The sequence below is a fragment of the Neoarius graeffei genome, chromosome 18, assembly GCF_027579695.1.
Source record: "Neoarius graeffei isolate fNeoGra1 chromosome 18, fNeoGra1.pri, whole genome shotgun sequence".
Taxonomy (NCBI): Eukaryota; Metazoa; Chordata; class Actinopteri; order Siluriformes; family Ariidae; genus Neoarius; species Neoarius graeffei.
This window is the reverse complement of record NC_083586.1, coordinates 20368848-20388147: the sequence shown is the minus strand read 5'-3', so window position 1 is coordinate 20388147 and position 19300 is coordinate 20368848. Positions and strand designations below refer to the sequence as shown.

The 19300-nt window shown below is 41.2% G+C and overlaps 1 protein-coding gene across 1 annotated transcript; it reads right to left on the bottom strand.

The window, feature by feature from the left end:
• Positions 1-1965: 1965 nt before the first annotated feature.
• LOC132866641 (uncharacterized) lies at positions 1966-13059 on the bottom strand. The gene is made up of 7 exons (XM_060899430.1): positions 12980-13059; positions 12417-12504; positions 11805-11972; positions 11447-11650; positions 10712-10814; positions 10187-10249; positions 1966-2128 (listed from the first exon to the last, which is right to left on the bottom strand). Coding segments are annotated over exons 1-7 (717 nt in total). The 5' UTR covers positions 12982-13059; the 3' UTR covers positions 1966-2039.
• Between the last annotated feature and the right edge of the window lie 6241 nt (positions 13060-19300).

Below are 19300 nucleotides of genomic sequence, written 5' to 3'. Positions count from 1 at the left end.
TTCATTTATTAGACGCTGACAGAGCCCGACTCAGCACTCAAGGCGTTGCGAGTTGATCCAAGAGCAGAGAATTGACCCTTCCGGGAGCTCCGCCCCCCTTAGCAACTGTTGCTACGTATGTCAGTCAAGCCAGCCGTCCCCCTTCGCAGTAAACGTCATTCATACGTAAGAGGAAATTGCGCGCGCAGCCTGGACCCAAAAAAGACTCAGCGACGGTAGAGACGAGAAGAAAGATTTGGAAGAAATGCCGAGTTGTTGTGTTGTCGGGTGTCAGAATCGTAGCAGTGATGGGGTTAAAATGTTCAGAATTCCAGCAGGATCTCACCCATTCCGAAAAAATCGCCGACGTCTATGGCTACAAGCCATCAAACGTGTAGACTGGGATGAAAGCATCAAAAATGCGCGGGTTTGCAGCGCCCACTTCATCCCATCTAAAAAATAATGGGGCCAGTACCGGTTCTTCAGGGCGATGCCATAGAAGAACCTTTTTCAGGGCTTCAAAGAACCATTCATGCAACAGTTCTTTAAAGAACCATTTATTGAATGGTTCTTCAAAGACCTTGTTTTAGTTCCATGAAGCACCTTTTCAAAAGGTTCTTCCAAGAACCTATTCTTACAAGGATCTTCAAAGAACCCTCAAACAAGGATCTTCAAAGAACCAGTGAATCTAGTTCATCAAAGAACCACTTAAGGTTCACTTTATACAGCACTTTATTTTATGTTACTTTTTTTTTTTTTACACAATCAATCTATGCTTTTGGAGAAAGAAGACTGACAATGCTTAACACTTTTTGTCATTTTTATGTTTATTTAAAATTATGCTTAGTTCATTACAGTGATCAACTATATTGATGGGCACAGCCAAAATAGCAATTTTATTATTTTGATACAAACAGGTGTGAACACACACATACCGCAAGTTTTATGAGCAACTGATCCAAGTGTTATTAACTCAATGAACTGATTACAACATACACACCTGCACTACCACACTGACCAGTCAATTGTATTTTACACACAGATGCGAACACACACACGTACACACACACACACACACACAAATCCAACCCTAATCTGAAGTCACAAGACATTAACAGTCCACCAGTCACAAGACCTCCTTAAACTACACTCCTACTTAATTTAGTGTAGAAGATCCAGAAATGTTGAACTAGTGTGAATATTTTTTTTATTTTTTAATCACATTTTTAAAATATATTTTAAAATAACTTCAATGTCTTCTAAACGCCAAAGATTGTCCAGATAATTATGTAAAGCAAAGTAGCCTAGGCTATTAGCATCAGCTCAGTTCAGAAGAAACTGCAAGACTTTGGAAAAGTATGTGGCAGCATAACAATATCTACATAGTATATTTAAGGAAGAAATACAGATTAATGTAACTTTATCCAAATGATGTATGTAAGCCCTTGGCCCTAACTTGTCAGCCTGAAAGATTAGCTCTATACAAAGGCAGTCTGCCTGTGGGGCCAGTTGCCTCACACCAAATCACATTTTTACTGTAGTTAATAAAATGCAATATTTTAGACATGAAAAGCCTCCTGTTTTCCTGCCATACATGTTTGAAATTATGTGGCCTTCCTTCAACCAGAGCATAGCAAGTTGCTTGCACAAGGGCTTATTTGACAAGGGCTATTTGATATGCTTTGCTTAGATAAACTCTCCCTGCTAGGACCAATGTTGTATCAAGTACCTAGATGCTCATACACACACACACACACACACACGTACACATACACATGCGCGCACACACACACACCCAACCCTACTCTGATGCCAAGCTGTCACCCAGTACACACAGACACACACACACAGTACACAAATATCACAAAAATCACTCGAGTGAATTGAATAGTTTCTGAACTGTTAGAGGAACACTAGTTTTCATCAGAAAGACGAAGGCCTCGAGAAAGGCCATTGTCTTTCTGATTTGTTTTGGATAATGGACTTGGTAGACATGGAAAATAGTAAAAGAAATGGCCAAGGCCAAACTGACATCAATGCTACCATCATCTAAAATCATCTCAGAGCCATCCATCTTCACTGTTATGTCTGTGCTGGTCAGGGGGTTGGTGCCAGTCATCACAATGGTGGGAGTGGGAGAAATGGGTTCCTGTAAAATTAGACTGCATGTTACAAAATATTACAAACTGTGGGTGCAATCAGTTAATTATTGAAATTAAGTGATCAATCTCGTTAAATCAGTCTCATTAAATTTTGAAGGTCAATAATTAAAATGAATCAATCCCATTGAATCGTTTAATTTGACTCGTTTGAATTGAATCATGCCATAGAATCAGTCTCATTTGAAGTGAATCGTTCAATGAATCGTTTAGTGAATCATTTAGTGAATCGTTTAGTGAATCATTTAGTGAATCATACCATTAATCCTGGTGCTTAATAATAAATTACCAAACAGCTAAATTATGGTATATTTCCAAATTATTACGATCACTTACCATATTACATAACATATATGCACCCTTTTGAATTCGAGGGAGACTGGGGACTTCATATTGTTCACACAAATAAACACAGTTTGTTTAATAAATGAATTTATTATAACAAAGATAAAAATAATAAACCAATATATACAAGCAGTGAGGTGTGTGTGTGTAGGACTTGACCATGTGTTTATCCTCGTGTAGCTAACTACACGTGGTGGAGGCCTAGCTTGTTGGTAGCTAAACAAAAGAATGTTATCTAAACAGAATAAAGGATTAGCTCTGTGTTTAGCCTTGTGTTGCTAGTGTGAGTTTGCTAAAGGCCCTATGGCCTAGCTAAAGTGTGTTTGTTAGGCCTGGTGAGGCCTACTGAGCACGTGTTGCTAAAGACAAGGGTATTAGCCGTAGCTAACTAAAAGCTAGCTTGTGGATTTCTAACTGAGGTGTGGTTTATCAGGCCTGATGACCTGCTGAGCACGTGGTAGGCCTTGATTAGCTGTGTGTTGCTAAGCAGACAAAAGGGAAGCTGTAGCTAACCCACTAGCTCATAACCATACTGAATCCACTGAAATCTTGAGATCAAGATGTATAATAAGAGAACTATATGTTAGTAGTAAAGAAAAGCATGCACAGCCTATCTATTAAAAAAAAAACAATTGAGAGAACATAGAACAAAATAAATCAACACGCTGCGTGTCTAACAGTGTAACAGATAAACCTGGGTTTAAATTCACACTATTTCAATAAAAGTAAGTTCCTAAGACTATCCTAATTATGCCCAAATGCCAAAATCTTACTTAATCCTGCCTTTAGCAAGATATGAAGAACTATTCGCCGGTGTAGCTTCAGGCCTCGCCGTGGGAGCACGTGAGCCGCTCGTGATGGAGGCGCAGAAAACTTTCGGGTCCAGCGGAGCACTTGGGTGGTTCCCGTGAAAGCAGAGGATTCTTGGTCCGAACCTCAGCGTTCGTGAGGAAAAGTCTCTGATCAGAATAAGATGCACAGCGCTTTTGAGTTAAAAAGGATTCAATCGCTTCTTAACTTTTCACTGCCTGGGCTGCAGTCGTGACGTCACTTCTAATGCAAGTAAACCGGTTGTAACTCAGGTTGAGTTTAAAGATCGCGCGACTCAAGAGTTTACCTTTGCCAAGGGTAAGAAGCAAAATCGCGCTGAGTGATGGATCTTGCAAGAAAGAAGACGTCTTTTTGGGTGGAGAGCGCCTCTTTATACGTCCAGATTCATCGGAAGCCAGACGTGAGAGACCAAGATGGAAGCATTGTCCCATTGTTTTATGTTTCCTTGTATGATGACGTAGATGATCCCGCCCACGCGTGACGTAGGTCACACGGAAGGGGACTGGGAATTGTAGTTCTGACACGATGGCGGCATGATACCTACAGTCCCCCTTTTGGTCTCAGGGGTATGACGGAGTCGTAGCACTGAGAGCACCGTATCGTATCATCGCCGTGTCCATGGTCCTTGAGGTAGAGTTGCTCTGCACAGTCCATGGTGTCCTGTGAAGACTGTGTAAACTTGTGAGTTCCAGTAAGACAGTTGGAGACAGAGGCATTTTGGGCATATAATCACTATCTAACTAACCAGATCAAAACCACATCAAAAAAATTAAACATGGAACATGAAACATGTAGTGTTCAATTTCTTATGCATAAAAAAAACAAGAAAAGAGAAGAAATGAAGGAAGGAAAGAAGTATTAGTGTTTGGGTTGGCAAACCTAATCTTCTGGGAAGGTGATAGCAGTGGGGGGGTCTGGCTAGAAAGCGTGCGCTACTGCGGCTAGCTGTCGGGGACACAGACCATCTTATCTAGCTAGGCGTGTAGTGTTATGTATGGGTTGCCTGGGCAGACCCAGTGGATGTCTTTAGTGGGGTGCATATCTCTAAGTTTTGTGGATTCACAAAAGTGAGGATAGCACTGCCAAGACTATATGCCAGGTGTATTTGCGATGAATACACACTAGTAATAATAGCGGATTTTAGTATTTATCTACCATGTTATACTGAAGGGTTATTACTTCATTGGGTTGGTGAAGTCTGACCGGGAATGTTAGTGTACGCTTATGGTTGAGTGATGCGTACAAGCTAGGTGGACATGATGGGCCTAGCTGTCGTCCACCCCCTTTTGGAGTGAGGACTGTTCAAAAGGTTTGATTCGATTATCATAGAAATCGATATGAAAGCGTTTGATTAGGCCTAGATGTCCTAATGTGATACGCGACGGGGAATGGTTTTCCCACGATCGAAAGGTCTCGACCAGGGTGGTAGGAACTTCTCTGAGATTCGGGTGAGAGTAGGCTTTGTGTCCTTCTACTCTCGAATCGAGATTCTTTTGGGCACCTGTAAAGGTTGACGGTAGGTGGCGTCGTAGATCGGCGACATGTTGACGTGCAGTGTATGCAATCGCGACGCTCATGGCCTCTGGTTTGTATAGGAGATGCGGGGGAAGAACCGACTCTCGCCCAGTCATCATCCCAAAGGGTGTGACTTCAGTGGCGCAATGAGGGGTGGACCGAATGGCCCTTAGCACCAAGGGAAGTTTCACGTCCCAAATTTTACCATGGTTTGTGATATACTTTCGCAGCATGCTCACAATGGTTTGAATGGCTCGTTCAGCCTGACCAGAGAATTGAGGGTGGTACGCGATATGGAATTTCGCCTCGACGCCTAACATGTTCCACAACGCAGCCATTACACCAGCAGTGAAATGGGTGTCTGTGTCCGAGTCGATGGATAAAGGGAGATTTTTTTCCACTAGGGGGAGTCGCAATGTCAGGTGTTTCAACACCGGACTCGGTGTGCAAAGCCATGAACTGAAGTTCATCGAAACTCGATCTCGCGTGGCGCTCGGTTGATCGGTGTTCGCACTAATCTCGTCGCAACGGTTTTGTGCATATTCTGTGGAATCCAATGACTGTGGGGTTTTGTGTGAAGCTGACTAAGTTTATGTCGCAGGGCTTGGTTGGGATTGGGTCGCCTTGTGAGAGCCGTGTGTCTGAAAAATGGTGGTGAAGACTTTAGCGCACATGAGAGGTGCGTCTTGTGTGTTTGCCTTCGCCACCAAGGGGGGGGCCCTACATCCTGACCCTCGCCTGCTGTTTCAGAGGGATCTTCTTCCCCCTTTTACGAGATATACCCGTGGTTCCTGGCCTAGTCATGCCAGCGAATGGCTTTTTGTCATTTTTCTTGGGCTCTTTTGTTTTATCTGTTGAGGGGTCTGACGTCTCCTGTAACAGTTCTTTAATCTCAGCCAACTGGGCTTTTAAAGAGTCCAGCTCTGAGGGGAACTCACCAGGTTGGTCTGAGTCACTGTGTTGGTCGTCTCTACCCTTACATTTAGAGCTACGGTCGGAACGCTTCTGCCGTTTCTGGTCAGAGCGGGGATGACGGTTTTGCTGCCAACCGTTTTGTTCCCTACGACCCTTTTCACGTGATGGGCGATTGCCATCGTCACTGTGGACTCGCCCTCGGTCCTTCCTGGCCTTACCTTGTCAATTTTTCCACTCACCCTTGTGATGGCTCGGCAAGGATCGGGCTGGACCGGAATTTTTCCAGGTGGGTCCCCCTTTTGGAGCTTCGCTTCCTTCTAAGGTTAGCGGGGGCCCATTTGCATCCTGGAGCCTAAGGACTCTGGGGTCATCATCGTTTCCGTTTGCAGTTTTGACAATGGTCTCCCAGGTCATTTGGGCTAGTCGCCTAATTTCTCTCATCGAATAGCGACCTTGTCGACACGTCAGTGTGACATGGGTCCGCACGCTTGGGTGGAGGTTATGTAAGAAGAGAGATATGAAACCTCTATCTTCTTCCAACCCTGGTGCGTTACTACCTTGGAAATAGGCAGTACGTAGCCGTCTGTAATATTCACGAGGCGCCTCAGACCGTTTTTGTTTGACTTGTAATGCACACAATATCGCGGAGGTTTCGTCCGTGTATGGCGCATATTCTTCCCTCATGTAATTGCGAAGTTTCGAATAACTATCGCGAATGTTTGGGGGTAGTGTCTCTAAAAAGGCACGAACGCTACTACTGGAGGTCTTCCAGATTAGTCTAAGTTTTTCACGTGTTGTGGCGTTCGGCAGGTCCATCAGGCATCGATCAATTTCTCGTAAATAGTTATTTACGTTTGTTCTTTGATTGTCGGGATCGAATTGTTCGACATCTTTGGCAAGTAGGTCAATTTGCCGTAAGCGAAGGGTTTGGTGCACGTCCTTGTGCGACCTTCTTGGCTCTTCTGAGCACTCACTATCTAAGCTACTCTGGTGTTGTTCCTGTTTCGCACGAGATTCATAGTCTGATTCATCTGGAGATGGATCAGGGAAACTGAAGCGCACTGACCTAGGTGTGCTACGGGCCTGGGCTCGGGATGAGCGCAGGATGGCTCCATCCTGGCTAGACGACGATGGAGTCGTGTAGCGAGTTGATGGAGTTTGGCGGGATGTCTGGTTCTCGACCAGATCATTTACGGTGTCCGGTTCGGACGCCTCTTCCCGCTCTGAGCTTTGGCGCATTGTTAGGGGTCTTTCACACCCCTCGCGCTGCTCTTGGGGGGTCTGCTCCTGGGCAGCCCTCTTAGCAACCATTTCGGCTTTCTCTAGCCGTTCGGTGCAATCATCAAGGGAGGTCTTCAAGAGCTCACACTCCCTATGTAAATCATTATTATCGGCTGTCAGCTTGGCGTTGCTGGTGGTCAGCCTTTCAACCTCTCCGCGAAGGCGTCTGATTTCTGAATCAGCATCTTGGAAGTATGATAGAAATAGCTTACCTAGTGCCGCTTGGACACTAATAGTTGTTCTTTTTGGATCTCTCATATGTTTGTTTGAATTGTCTATGGTGTTTTGGCATTCACTCTCACTCATGTACTTAATGTTTGCCTTTTCGGAAGCAGAGCAGTGAATGAGGTCTGCGATGACCTCAAGGAGAGACACGTCTTGAGCGTTGTCTTCCATTTTTGAGACATGAGGGGATGCCATTTTACTTAGGCTGGATACTAGATAATTAATCAAGTTAATTATTAATTTAATCATAATTAAGATTAACTATGTAATTAATAAGGTTTATTTGGAAATGCTCTTATCCTAAGTTAAATAGGTTATGAGTATTTGTGATATGGTTATCACACTACTGTTAACCGTTTTAACACACCTGGGGATATACCTTAGCAGCTGCTGAATTAAACTGAGTTTATTTGTTGTTGAACAATATTCCAGAAGTCAACAAACCAATCTGCCTCACACGGGGCACCAATTTAACTGTGGGTGCAATCAGTTAATTATTGAAATTAAGTGATCAATCTCGTTAAATCAGTCTCATTAAATTTTGAAGGTCAATAATTAAAATGAATCAATCCCATTGAATCGTTTAATTTGACTCGTTTGAATTGAATCATGCCATAGAATCAGTCTCATTTGAAGTGAATCATTTAGTGAATCATTTAGTGAATCATTTAGTGAATCATTCCATTAATCCTGGTGCTTAATAATAAATTACCAAATAGCTAAATTATGGTATATTTCCAAATTATTACGATCACTTACCATATTACATAACATATATGCACCCTTTTGAATTCGAGGGAGACTGGGGACTTCATATTGTTCACACAAATAAACACAGTTTGTTTAATAAATGAATTTATTATAACAAAGATAAAAATAATAAACCAATATATACAAGCAGTGAGGTGTGTGTGTGTGTGTGTGTGTGTAGGACTTGACCATGTGTTTATCCTCGTGTAGCTAACTACACGTGGTGGAGGCCTAGCTTGTTGGTAGCTAAACAAAAGAATGTTATCTAAACAGAACAAAGGATTAGCTCTGTGTTTAGCCTTGTGTTGCTAGTGTGAGTTTGCTAAAGGCCCTATGGCCTAGCTAAAGTGTGTTTGTTAGGCCTGGTGAGGCCTACTGAGCACGTGTTGCTAAAGACAAGGGTATTAGCCGTAGCTAACTAAAAGCTAGCTTGTGGATTTCTAACTGAGGTGTGGTTTATCAGGCCTGATGACCTGCTGAGCACGTGGTAGGCCTTGATTAGCTGTGTGTTGCTAAGCAGACAAAAGGGAAGCTGTAGCTAACCCACTAGCTCATAACCATACTGAATCCACTGAAATCTTGAGATCAAGATGTATAATAAGAGAACTATATGTTAGTAGTAAAGAAAAGCATGCACAGCCTATCTATTAAAAAAAAACAATTGAGAGAACATAGAACAAAATAAATCAACACGCTGCGTGTCTAACAGTGTAACAGATAAACCTGGGTTTAAATTCACACTATTTCAATAAAAGCAAGTTCCTAAGACTATCCTAATTATGCCCAAATGCCAAAATCTTACTTAATCCTGCCTTTAGCAAGATATGAAGAACTATTCGCCGGTGTAGCTTCAGGCCTCGCCGTGGGAGCACGTGAGCCGCTCGTGATGGAGGCGCAGAAAACTTTCGGGTCCAGTGGAGCACTTGGGTGGTTCCCGTGAAAGCAGAGGATTCTTGGTCCGAACCTCAGCGTTCGTGAGGAAAAGTCTCTGATCAGAATAAGATGCACAGCGCTTTTGAGTTAAAAAGGATTCAATCGCTTCTTAACTTTTCACTGCCTGGGCTGCAGTCGTGACGTCAATTCTAATGCAAGTAAACCGGTTGTAACTCAGGTTGAGTTTAAAGATCGCGCGACTCTAGAGTTTACCTTTGCCAAGGGTAAGAAGCAAAATCGCGCTGAGTGATGGATCTTGCAAGAAAGAAGACGTCTTTTTGGGTGGAGAGCGCCTCTTTATACGTCCAGATTCATCGGAAGCCAGACGTGAGAGACCAAGATGGAAGCATTGTCCCATTGTTTTATGTTTCCTTGTATGATGACGTAGATGACCCCGCCCACGCGTGACGTAGGTCACACGGAAGTGGACTGGGAATTGTAGTTCTGACACAAGATGGCGGCATGATACCTACAAAACAGTTTAACCAAATACAAGCAGGCAAACCAACAATGAACCAGCTTTCTTGTAATACATTATCAAATTCTATCATGTGCTCTACCAGTTCTACCATGTGTGACCACAGTGTTCAGAGTAACGTGAAAGCAAAAGTATTACATGAAAATAGCATATTAAAGCGATAAGGTAACAAAATGCTACGGCCTATTTTTTAAGGAGGCATTACCTGGTCGTTGACAAAAAGGAATGCAGGATTTTCTTTGAAGAATGATGGCAGCAAGACAATGGCTGCATTGACCATATGGGCTATAACAAAACAAAATAAAAAACAGACATCCTTTCAATTCCAGAACCCCATACTGTTTAGTCACTACATAGCATTCTGCTAAATAGAACTCACTTTACTTTTAAACATTACATTACATTATCAAGGTTCCTTGATAATTATTGTATACATTTTGCATTAGGTTTCATTTGCATACTTGTACACAACATTTCAGAAAACTGGTAATACAAAAGATGTCAATGTGAATAATCAGATAAGGTTTTGTGTGGATATCTATAAGTTGAATTATAAACTATTCCCCTCTAATATAGCTCTCCATGGATATATATACTGTATTATAGACATAAACCTCCTGATAAAACATTAAAAGTTACGCTAAATGCAATGCAAACATCGAGACTCACTGCCCTTTAGTGGTACAGATGGGCCAAATTTGGGCGTCTGGCTCAAGGACTAGAAGTTTCTACAGCGAAAACTGCATAGTGTTCCTTAAATGAAAAACATACACACCTTTTCTTTCCTGCTCATCTTCACATGATTGCAGTGTCTGAAGGCAGGTGTCTTTTAAAGCACCTGTAGAAAATCAGTGATTCAGAAATCAACAATGCTAAATGGTTTGAAAACAAGCACAATTTATATGTCAGTTGCTGAATCCTCTCTAATCCTCTCTAAGACCTGAGCCCTCACAGACTTCACTGGCTCACACTATTGTGATTGAATTTGTGCTCACTGACCACAGTTACATCCAAGGACTATTACGGTTTTAAACAGAATACTGGCGACATTTGGGTTATGCCAGATACCAGAATACGGCCAAACCGTATTCTGGTATTTGTAATTGAGTGATGTCAATCAATCGAGTTTACATGACTTCTGTGCAAACCGAATATCACCACTATTAGTTTAGATTCGGAATAATCCCTGCATGTAACTGTGGCAAACCGAATATCACCACTATTAGTTTAGATTCGGAATAATCCCTGCATGTAACTGTGCTCAATGGCTACACGTTTTTTTAAGGGAAAAAAACTGTACCTTTAGGGGCCTTTTCTAACAACTTCGGCGCAAATTCTCCCATTTTGACTAGGATGGCTTTATCAGCGTCAATCTGGTGGATTCTTTTCATCTCTCCAAGGAGCTGCAGTAGACACAGAAGAAAATTGATGATTGTACAAACAAAGTTGGTTGTTCTTGAGCTAGACAAATGGCAGATTTACTGTAGGGAGCAGTGGCAGTGTAGTCTTAGTGTATGGGTTAGCAAGCTGTAGCCAGAAAAGATGTGAAAATTCTCAGCTGCCACCACTTGCCACCCTTGAGCAAGGCACGGCGGAAGTCACTTTGGATAAAATGTCTAAATACATAAGTAAGGGATAACGTTCTGTGAGGCGGTCATTATCGTGGAATAACTCCCAACAGGGCGAAGCGGCGCAGCCCAAGGCCTACCTGTGGCATCACTCTGAAGGGAGATATTCCACGATAATGACCACCTCGCAGAATGTTATCCCGCTTATTACACGGCTACCTACTGAAGATATCAATAACATGGCAATGAAGCATTGTTTATCATTGCTTTCATTGTCATTTTAATGATTAAGATGGATAATAGCTTCCGGGGTCTGTTATACTTAGCAACGGTCCGTTATCAAGAAATATCAGACCGTAGAACGTTGGGAAAGCCCACTGAAGTGAATGGAGCATTCTACAGCATTACAAAGAGCCGTGTAATAAATAAATAAAAATGTATTTATATTCTCCAATACATATACTTACAAGATTTGGTCTCATGAGACAGGGAAACTCTTTAAGGACTTCTGCAGTGGTGTGGTTTTGAATGTAGTGCTGGCGATAGGTCTTGGTTCTGTCGAGTCTCTGTAGAATTATGTCAAAACTTGGCCTCGCCTTATGATGCTCCTGCTGCAAAACCTCAATGTGCTGCAGGATGGATCTCAAGTCTTCTGCAGAATCCAAGGAAACCTACAGTGCAGAACCAAAAACAAAAAAGCCAAACTGTTACCTTTGTCATCATCAACGCTGATTTTACATACCAGAAGAACAGAGGGAAGCAGTGATCTGAGTTCAATTTATGCATTTAACCTGCCTCAACAAATGCTGGCGCTCCATTTCTTACCTGTTCACAGCTCCTCTTCTGCAGGCAAACCTCCTCAGTCTCACCTCCCCGCTTTCGTCCTGAATGGCGTGCCGAGTACTTCTCTTTCATTTTGGAAACTTCTTCAGAGTTGATTAGTGGTCTTCTTTCTTTCTTAAATTTGTTTCGAAGTGATTCGAGCAAGGCATCCTAAGGAAAAGAAAACAGTTTCAGTCATTTTTCTGAAATTATACTATGTGAATGAATCTGGTGTCTCTCTTGCAGCAAAACATTTCCACAACATGATCTTGCCACCCTCATGTAACCATTGCTTCAAAACCACAGTTTGCAGCTGTACATGGGAACAGAGGTCCTAACATCTCAAGACAACAGCCAGCAAGTTAAAGCCTGGGTGCAAAGCCCTCATCTCAATCCTATCAAAAAATTGTGGACAATACTGAAAAAGGTAGCTCTTTTTATTCTGAAATTTAACAAATAATAATAATAATAATAATAATAATAATAAACATTTTAATATTAACTGACCTAAAACAGAAATCCTTTACTCTGATTTAATGATTGACAGTCAGGGAAAAAACCTCTGGTTTCCACTGTATTCAGACCTCATAACCCTAAACTAATTTTGTTACTTACATATCCAGAGCCATATTTCTCCCTGAGAAAAGGGAAGCGAATCAATGTTGATCTCAGTGTTAGAACATATTGAGTGTGAGAGGGATACCTAAGGACATTGACAAAACAGTGTTCAGTGTTTCCCACACACTGACTAAACAAACTATGGTAACACTTTAATTAAAGTTTCAACATAAGAGCGGCATGAACTTGCCATAAACATGACATGACGCGTATCATGTAACAACACTTCAGAATGTTTATGATTGTTGTCATTAAGTTTCATTCGTTTTTGTAATGTCTGACCCCCAAACAGGGTAGACTTTACATTACAAAAACCGAATGACACTTAATGACAACAGTCATAAACATCCTGAAGTGTCATTACATGTTCATGATATGTGTCATGTCATATTTATGGCAGGTTCATGTCGCTCTTATGTTGAAACCTCAAGTAAAGTGTAACCCAAACGATTTATCTGGCTTCTTCAGAAGATCGTGTAGGGAAAACAGGCTTCACAGAAACTCTACCTACATAAATAATTTTGTAATTCAAAATATAATGAAGGATGAGTGACACTTACATAGTTTTTTGACAGAGGTGGTCGAACAAAGCCTGAATGAGGGCGTTTTTCAGTTTGTTCTTCCCTGGATATTTGAACTGTGGATCTTGTGAAATTAAAGCACTTTTGAGAAAAGGCGGGAGAATGATATCACAGGAAACTGGCGTCACTGTCATCGCTGACGTCTCATATCTCACTTGAACTTCATGGCTGTTTTCCCTGTCAATTAGAAAAAATATACATTTACAATAAATTTCATATACTGTAACAACACATTGCATTCTGAGACATCAATGGCTTCCTGAGATTACCTAATTCAATGCCTATCCTAAATGTAAATAACTGTACTGTAGCTCACATTGACAACTTGGCAATTAACATATTGAAATTTGTTTAAGATAAGATAGTACTTTATTCATCCTGAAGGAAATTCAAGAATTACTTAATTTTATTTAATTTAATTACTTACAACTTAAGTTTATCTAGAATAGCCATAAATTGAACTTGGTCCTTAATTTTAGGAAACATTCGTTCGCTCATTCGTTCCGTCATTTTAGTAAGGGTGACGCCATTGACTTCATTTTCTGGATAGAGTGAGAAAAAAATTGGGTTTAGTTTACATGACATATAGACATTTTTATTCTCAATTAAAAAAGAAAAAAAAATTACCTTACCACTAAACAAATGTTTTATGTGGCCGATGGACTAGTGTTATGAACTGCCTGCCAGCTAGTTCATAAAGATCCAACCGGTGATAATCCAACTCTTCACCAGGTTTAAAGAGAATGTGATTAGCTGTTGGGCTTATTTCATAAGCGTGAAAATGGGCATCAAAGGACAAGGTATTGAGAAGTTCAGCGACAATAAACCAATTTGCTCTGGCATTCAAAATCTGTGTGACTTTTATAAAAAGAGGAATTTCATCCTGGAACAAATCCAGGATGAAACAGTCACCAACAGAGTAGGTCACAGTGTCTATATCAACCTCTTTGCAGGTCCAGAATGTCTCCTCTTCTGTCACATTAGCAAGTCTGAGTTTTTCCTTCACAACAATGTCAAGTTCATGATACTTCAAAGGTGAGACTGCTGAGCTTCTCTGTCTCTCAAATTTGTTGCCCGACAGCCAGTCCCAACACTGCCTGAATTGGTTTCTTGTAGCGAGAGAGAGACAGATATTCTTGAAGTTACAGTTTATTTCAGCAACTTGTTTAAAGTACAGGTGCTTTGCCTCGTAACGCATGCACCAATGTGCTCTAGGTGGACCAAACTCCTCAATCAATCGAGGGTAATGAAGCAAGAAATGTACCTTTGGAGTGATCTTATTAGGAAACAATCTCCTGAAATCAACCAAAAAGGAGGAAATCAAAAAGTCCAAATAACTGATCCAACTAGCACTTATAGTAGGTGCCAAGATTATTTCTCCAATTTCCCTAAGGCACAGAAAAAGTTGCCATGTCTTGTTGTCTTTTGGAATTTTGTCTCCAATAATAAAGGGAAGTGTCCGGAATAATGTCCACTTTTCAATTGCTTTCCCTGCAAGTCTACCATCTAACACGAGTCTTTCAGAAATTGGGGCAGGCTTACTTGAAGCATCATTCTGTCCAAAAGTGAACCCTGCCAGAGCAACAGAAATATCCTTCACACCAACTATTTTTTCTCGGTGAAGACTTCTCACAAGTAATTTTATGACATGAGGAACAACTCCTTCAAGAAAGTCGTGCATAACATCCGGAGGGAATGCGTTAGTTACACTGAAGCTTGGTATCTCACTAAAGCCACACGGACCGGTCACTCCATACAATGAGCTTGTATTTGGGTCTTCAGCTACACATTGTAGGTGGTAACTGTGTACATCTGGTGTCCGTAAAACACATTCATCTTCATTTGTTTTCTGTGAAAGGTCCTTATAGTGACATAAACAATACCGGCAAACACGCCCACTGCTAAAGGAACCACGAAAACCTGCAAGGGAGTGTGCAGAGAGGTTGTCTGCTGATACTGTAACTATTGTGCCCGTAAAGCGAAGGTGTCTTCCTTCATATAGCACTTCAATGCCATCAGTTTGCAACTTCTGTATATCAGAAATAAGGGGCTCCAAAATTCTGGCTGACCCGTACTGTTTCAACAAGCTATTATAAACAAGGATTGAAAGATGGATATGCTTTAAATTACTCCTGTATTTTGGGTGAACGTTTCCCAGAGTAAAGTAAAATGCAGAAATTTTGTGTACTGTTTTCCTAGATCCTAGAGGGTTAACAATCTCGAATTCATCGTTATAAAAGTGAAGTCTCAAAAAGAAATCACTATCCCAATGAGAATCCTTACATATAGTCCCATCACAGAAATCTTCCAAACATCCATCATCAACTACGGTCCGATTGATTATGTGCTCTAGAGTGGACTTTTCTCCTAGTATTACTTTCAGTGTCTCTAACAAGGGAGCATATTGATAAGTATGCTTTTTACCATTTTCTTCAATATTAAGAGTGCATTCAACAGATTCAATCAAATTTAGATGTTCAATGCAGTATTTTTCTAGTTTGTAGGGAGTATTCACTGCGTTAAAACATTGTTCAAATAGAGTATCCTCACTAAACATAGACAGGGGCAAAGTACTAACATCAACTCCACGTTCTTCTAAGAATTTTTCAAATATTTCTGTGAAAGAACCTTGGAAAAAGATTAGCAGTGTTTCAAACCCATAAATAACATCTGTTGGTACACATTTTTGAATAACATATTTTTCCTGAAGATACAAAGCAAATATCGCCAACCGTCTTGTGAGTGTTTCAATTAGTGCATTTAAAAGTTCTGATGTAGATACTTGAGAAGCCTGTTCAATTTCTCCACTGGGAGGAGTCTCTGTTGCTTCCAAATATCCTTGACAGTTTCTGTGTTTTTTGCGGATGTGATTCTGTAATGATTTCACTCTTGAAAATGTACGTGGGCAGCCATCAAGTCCACAAGTAACTGAAAATGCCTCTAGGTTTTCGTGAAAAAGCTTCAGGTGCTTTAAAAGTTTGTTGTGAGTGGGTTTTTTGATTGGACAAAACGTGCACTGAAAAATGTTGTCCATTCATATGGGCCTACCAATGAAACTGTCCTTTGTAGTGGTGTGTCGTTCACGAACGAACCGTTCTTTTTGAACGAGTCTTCGAAGTGAACGACTAGAACTAGTTCGCGCTGCCTCTCGTTCTCGGTCGTTCGCGAATCAGCAGTCTCTGCTCGCTGGCAGCAGGGCGGTCGTTGAATCTCGGTCGCTGGCGAATCAGCAGGATCTGTTCAGTAGCAGAAGGGCGTCCAACTTGCATTCTGATCTGTGCAGAGCAGCGCCACTTTACTTCTTTAAGGGCTATCTGAGCCCTATTATCAGAGCGTTGACACATGCCAGGTCTTTAGTTTACAATTTAGAGCTCTCACTCAGCAATACATTTCAGTTCACAGCGAACGAGCTCAGCAGTTCGCGAACGAATGAACAGCCAGCCTGCCTGCTGCCATACTGGGCTGGGCGCATAGCAACGGTTTCCATGACTGTGATAAACAATGAAGAACGTGGCTCTGGAGATCGCGGCATACTGTGTTCGTTTTTTTAATGTTAATGCAATTTGTAATAAAGTGGTTTGTTCTTTGTAATGAGCATTGCTGTTGAATATGAGCAAAATGGGTGTTACTTAATGGGTTTGAACAACTGCATGAAACAGTCTGCATCTATCGTAGTTGGCTTTACTTTATTTCCCTAAAGGAGGTCTCTTGCTCGAACAGCTGGAAAAGGTCTCGCTAGATGTGACGTCAATCGAATGTTCGTGCATAACAACCGTTTCCATGTCCATGACCAGGCCAAACAATGAATGATCATGAATGCAGCAGAGAGACATCGCAGGCTACTGTTCGCTGAATACGATGACTTGTAAAGTTGTTTATTCTCTGAAATGAGTGTTGCTGTTAAATAAGCAATTTTTTTTTTTTTGCTTAATGGGTTTGAGAGAACAACTGCATAGCCGGCAGACCATGGCTCTACTAAAATAAATATAATAAATATAAAAACAGCTTTATTCTCATCTACATTTAATTAACTTTCAGAGCTTTGTTTATGTAGTCTTTTTCAGATAATGCTAGGATAATGTTTTTCTTCCATCTTTTTCTCAAGCACATTGTAATGTATGAAAATCTATTGTGGATGGCACCTCTGCCGCCTCTCGTTCACTCAAGATGAACTAAACTTCGGACGACAGCCATTGTTGTGCCGCTTTGGTGTGACGTCATCAAAATGAACGAGTGAACGAACTGAACGAACGAATTTCTTTGCTGAACTGACCGACATGAACGAACTGGCGGAAATGAATCGCCATGTCCCACCAATAGTCCTTTGCATGGCCTAGTCCAGCTTCTTCAAGCCATTCACAAACTTGTGACACTGACCATAAATGTGCCATACCTGTTGAAAATATAAACATGAATTAGAAAAATCATTCAATTTACTTATGAATACCAAAAACATGTAAGCAGCAACATAACTTAGAAAAACGTTGCTTGGTTTTGAAATGCAGCTATTCAGCTACTCACAAAATGGCGCCCGACCTGTTTGCTATAGCTAGCGATAGCTAAGAATATTCAACTTTTCATTTTGTAAAATTGGGATATAAACTTCGTTTCGTCACCCCCACAAATGGCTAATGTTTTTGGTTGATAAGGAGACTAAACTGGTGTAGAACAAGCACTCTTACAAACACTTACCGAAAGGTTAATATGTTAATAAAATCTTCTGGCAGCTTCCACAAAACGCGACCTCCTCCTCCAGCAGAAATTCAGGCGAAAAGGCAGAGTGGAGAGAACATTCCGCGAGACGGCGGTCGCGCGCGAGAATGTTCAGAGCAGATTCTGGAATGTTCGGCTCAGAGAGGCTGCTCTGACACTCAATGTCTTTGAAATAATTTGCGTTTTAGGCATTATTTGTGCAGGAAAAATTATGCACAAACTGTTTTAGAAATACTAAACAACTATTGCTGGTGACCTGATCACAGTATCCCAATGCCTAATTTGTGCGTAGGTGTGTTCAGTGTGCATCATGACACCGCAAGTAGGCGTAGATATATCCAAATAACTAGAAAATTATTGTTGTTTGAGCAGTGAAGACAGATTTGTGTAAAAATAGCCTATGCGCATTGACCAGCAAATAGAAAGAAAATGCCAGGCTCTGAAGAACCATTTCCAATGTGAAGAACCTTTCGCATAATGTAATGGTTCATCACAGAGTTTTGACTCTCCATGGAACCATCCAGAGATTTGAAGAACCACTGAAGCACCTTTATTTTTTAGAGTGTCACAGGTAAGATCAGGCTATTTATTAAATCTTTCTTTTTTATTCTTTTTAGTCTTCGTTTATTGATGTAGCAAAATACTTTGGTAACGTTTGATTAGCTGGGTCATAGTTACACAATGTAATGAATATTGTTAGCATGTTAACTTAGCTTTGCATGCAATTTTGTTTGTAGGAGAGCTCTCGCTTGACTCAAGCAGTCCAGATTTTGTGCCGTCATTATTTGTGTCTGCCGAAAATCACAATTTTAAAGCAAGGATGGAAAGGTAAAATTGTGTGCCCTCACTCTAATTTCCAACTTGCGTTGACTGCTCTAACCTAGCTCCCGCCCTGTTCAGTTTCATTTCTGCTCTCTGCCTCTCGCTTTTTACGCAGCTCTGATTTCTCTTAGCTGCACTCTTTACACTATCATTGTGGATATGTTGGATGATGTAGGCACGAAGTTTTTCGTGGGTGTACACTGAAGTCTTGTCAATAAGGTACGAGTATATATCTGGCCATTGTATACCAGGGAACTTACTAACATCGTCCGTCCACTCTTTAATTAAATGCGGATCCGGTAGGCGATGTCCACTTGTTAGAGTTAACTTATTTATGTAGCATTCTCGATCTTATAACGACAATTGTTTGGCATAATCTGACAGCTCATAATGCTGGTCTATGGGCAGCGCCATTGTTTCTGGGTCCAGGCTGCGCGCGCATCCTAGCAACGGTCGGTTTGTTTACAAACATGTGAAGGGGTCTGCCTTTGACTTGTTGCTAAGCAACAGTGCTTATTCAGTCATGACAGACCACGTGGCATTATCTAGCATTCAATCAAGCTTGCGAAATCATGAAACGAAAACAAACGACACTATTTCAGTGTTTTCAGAAGTGTCCTCAGCCATCACTCTGCAACACAACCAAGGAGGCAATGCAGACCTCAAATGCCAGAATATAAAAACACCTGGAAAGTCCTGTAGACCTTTTTTGCAGGGCTTGTGGACTAACACACTGAAGGGCATTGCGTATTTGTTAATTAAATT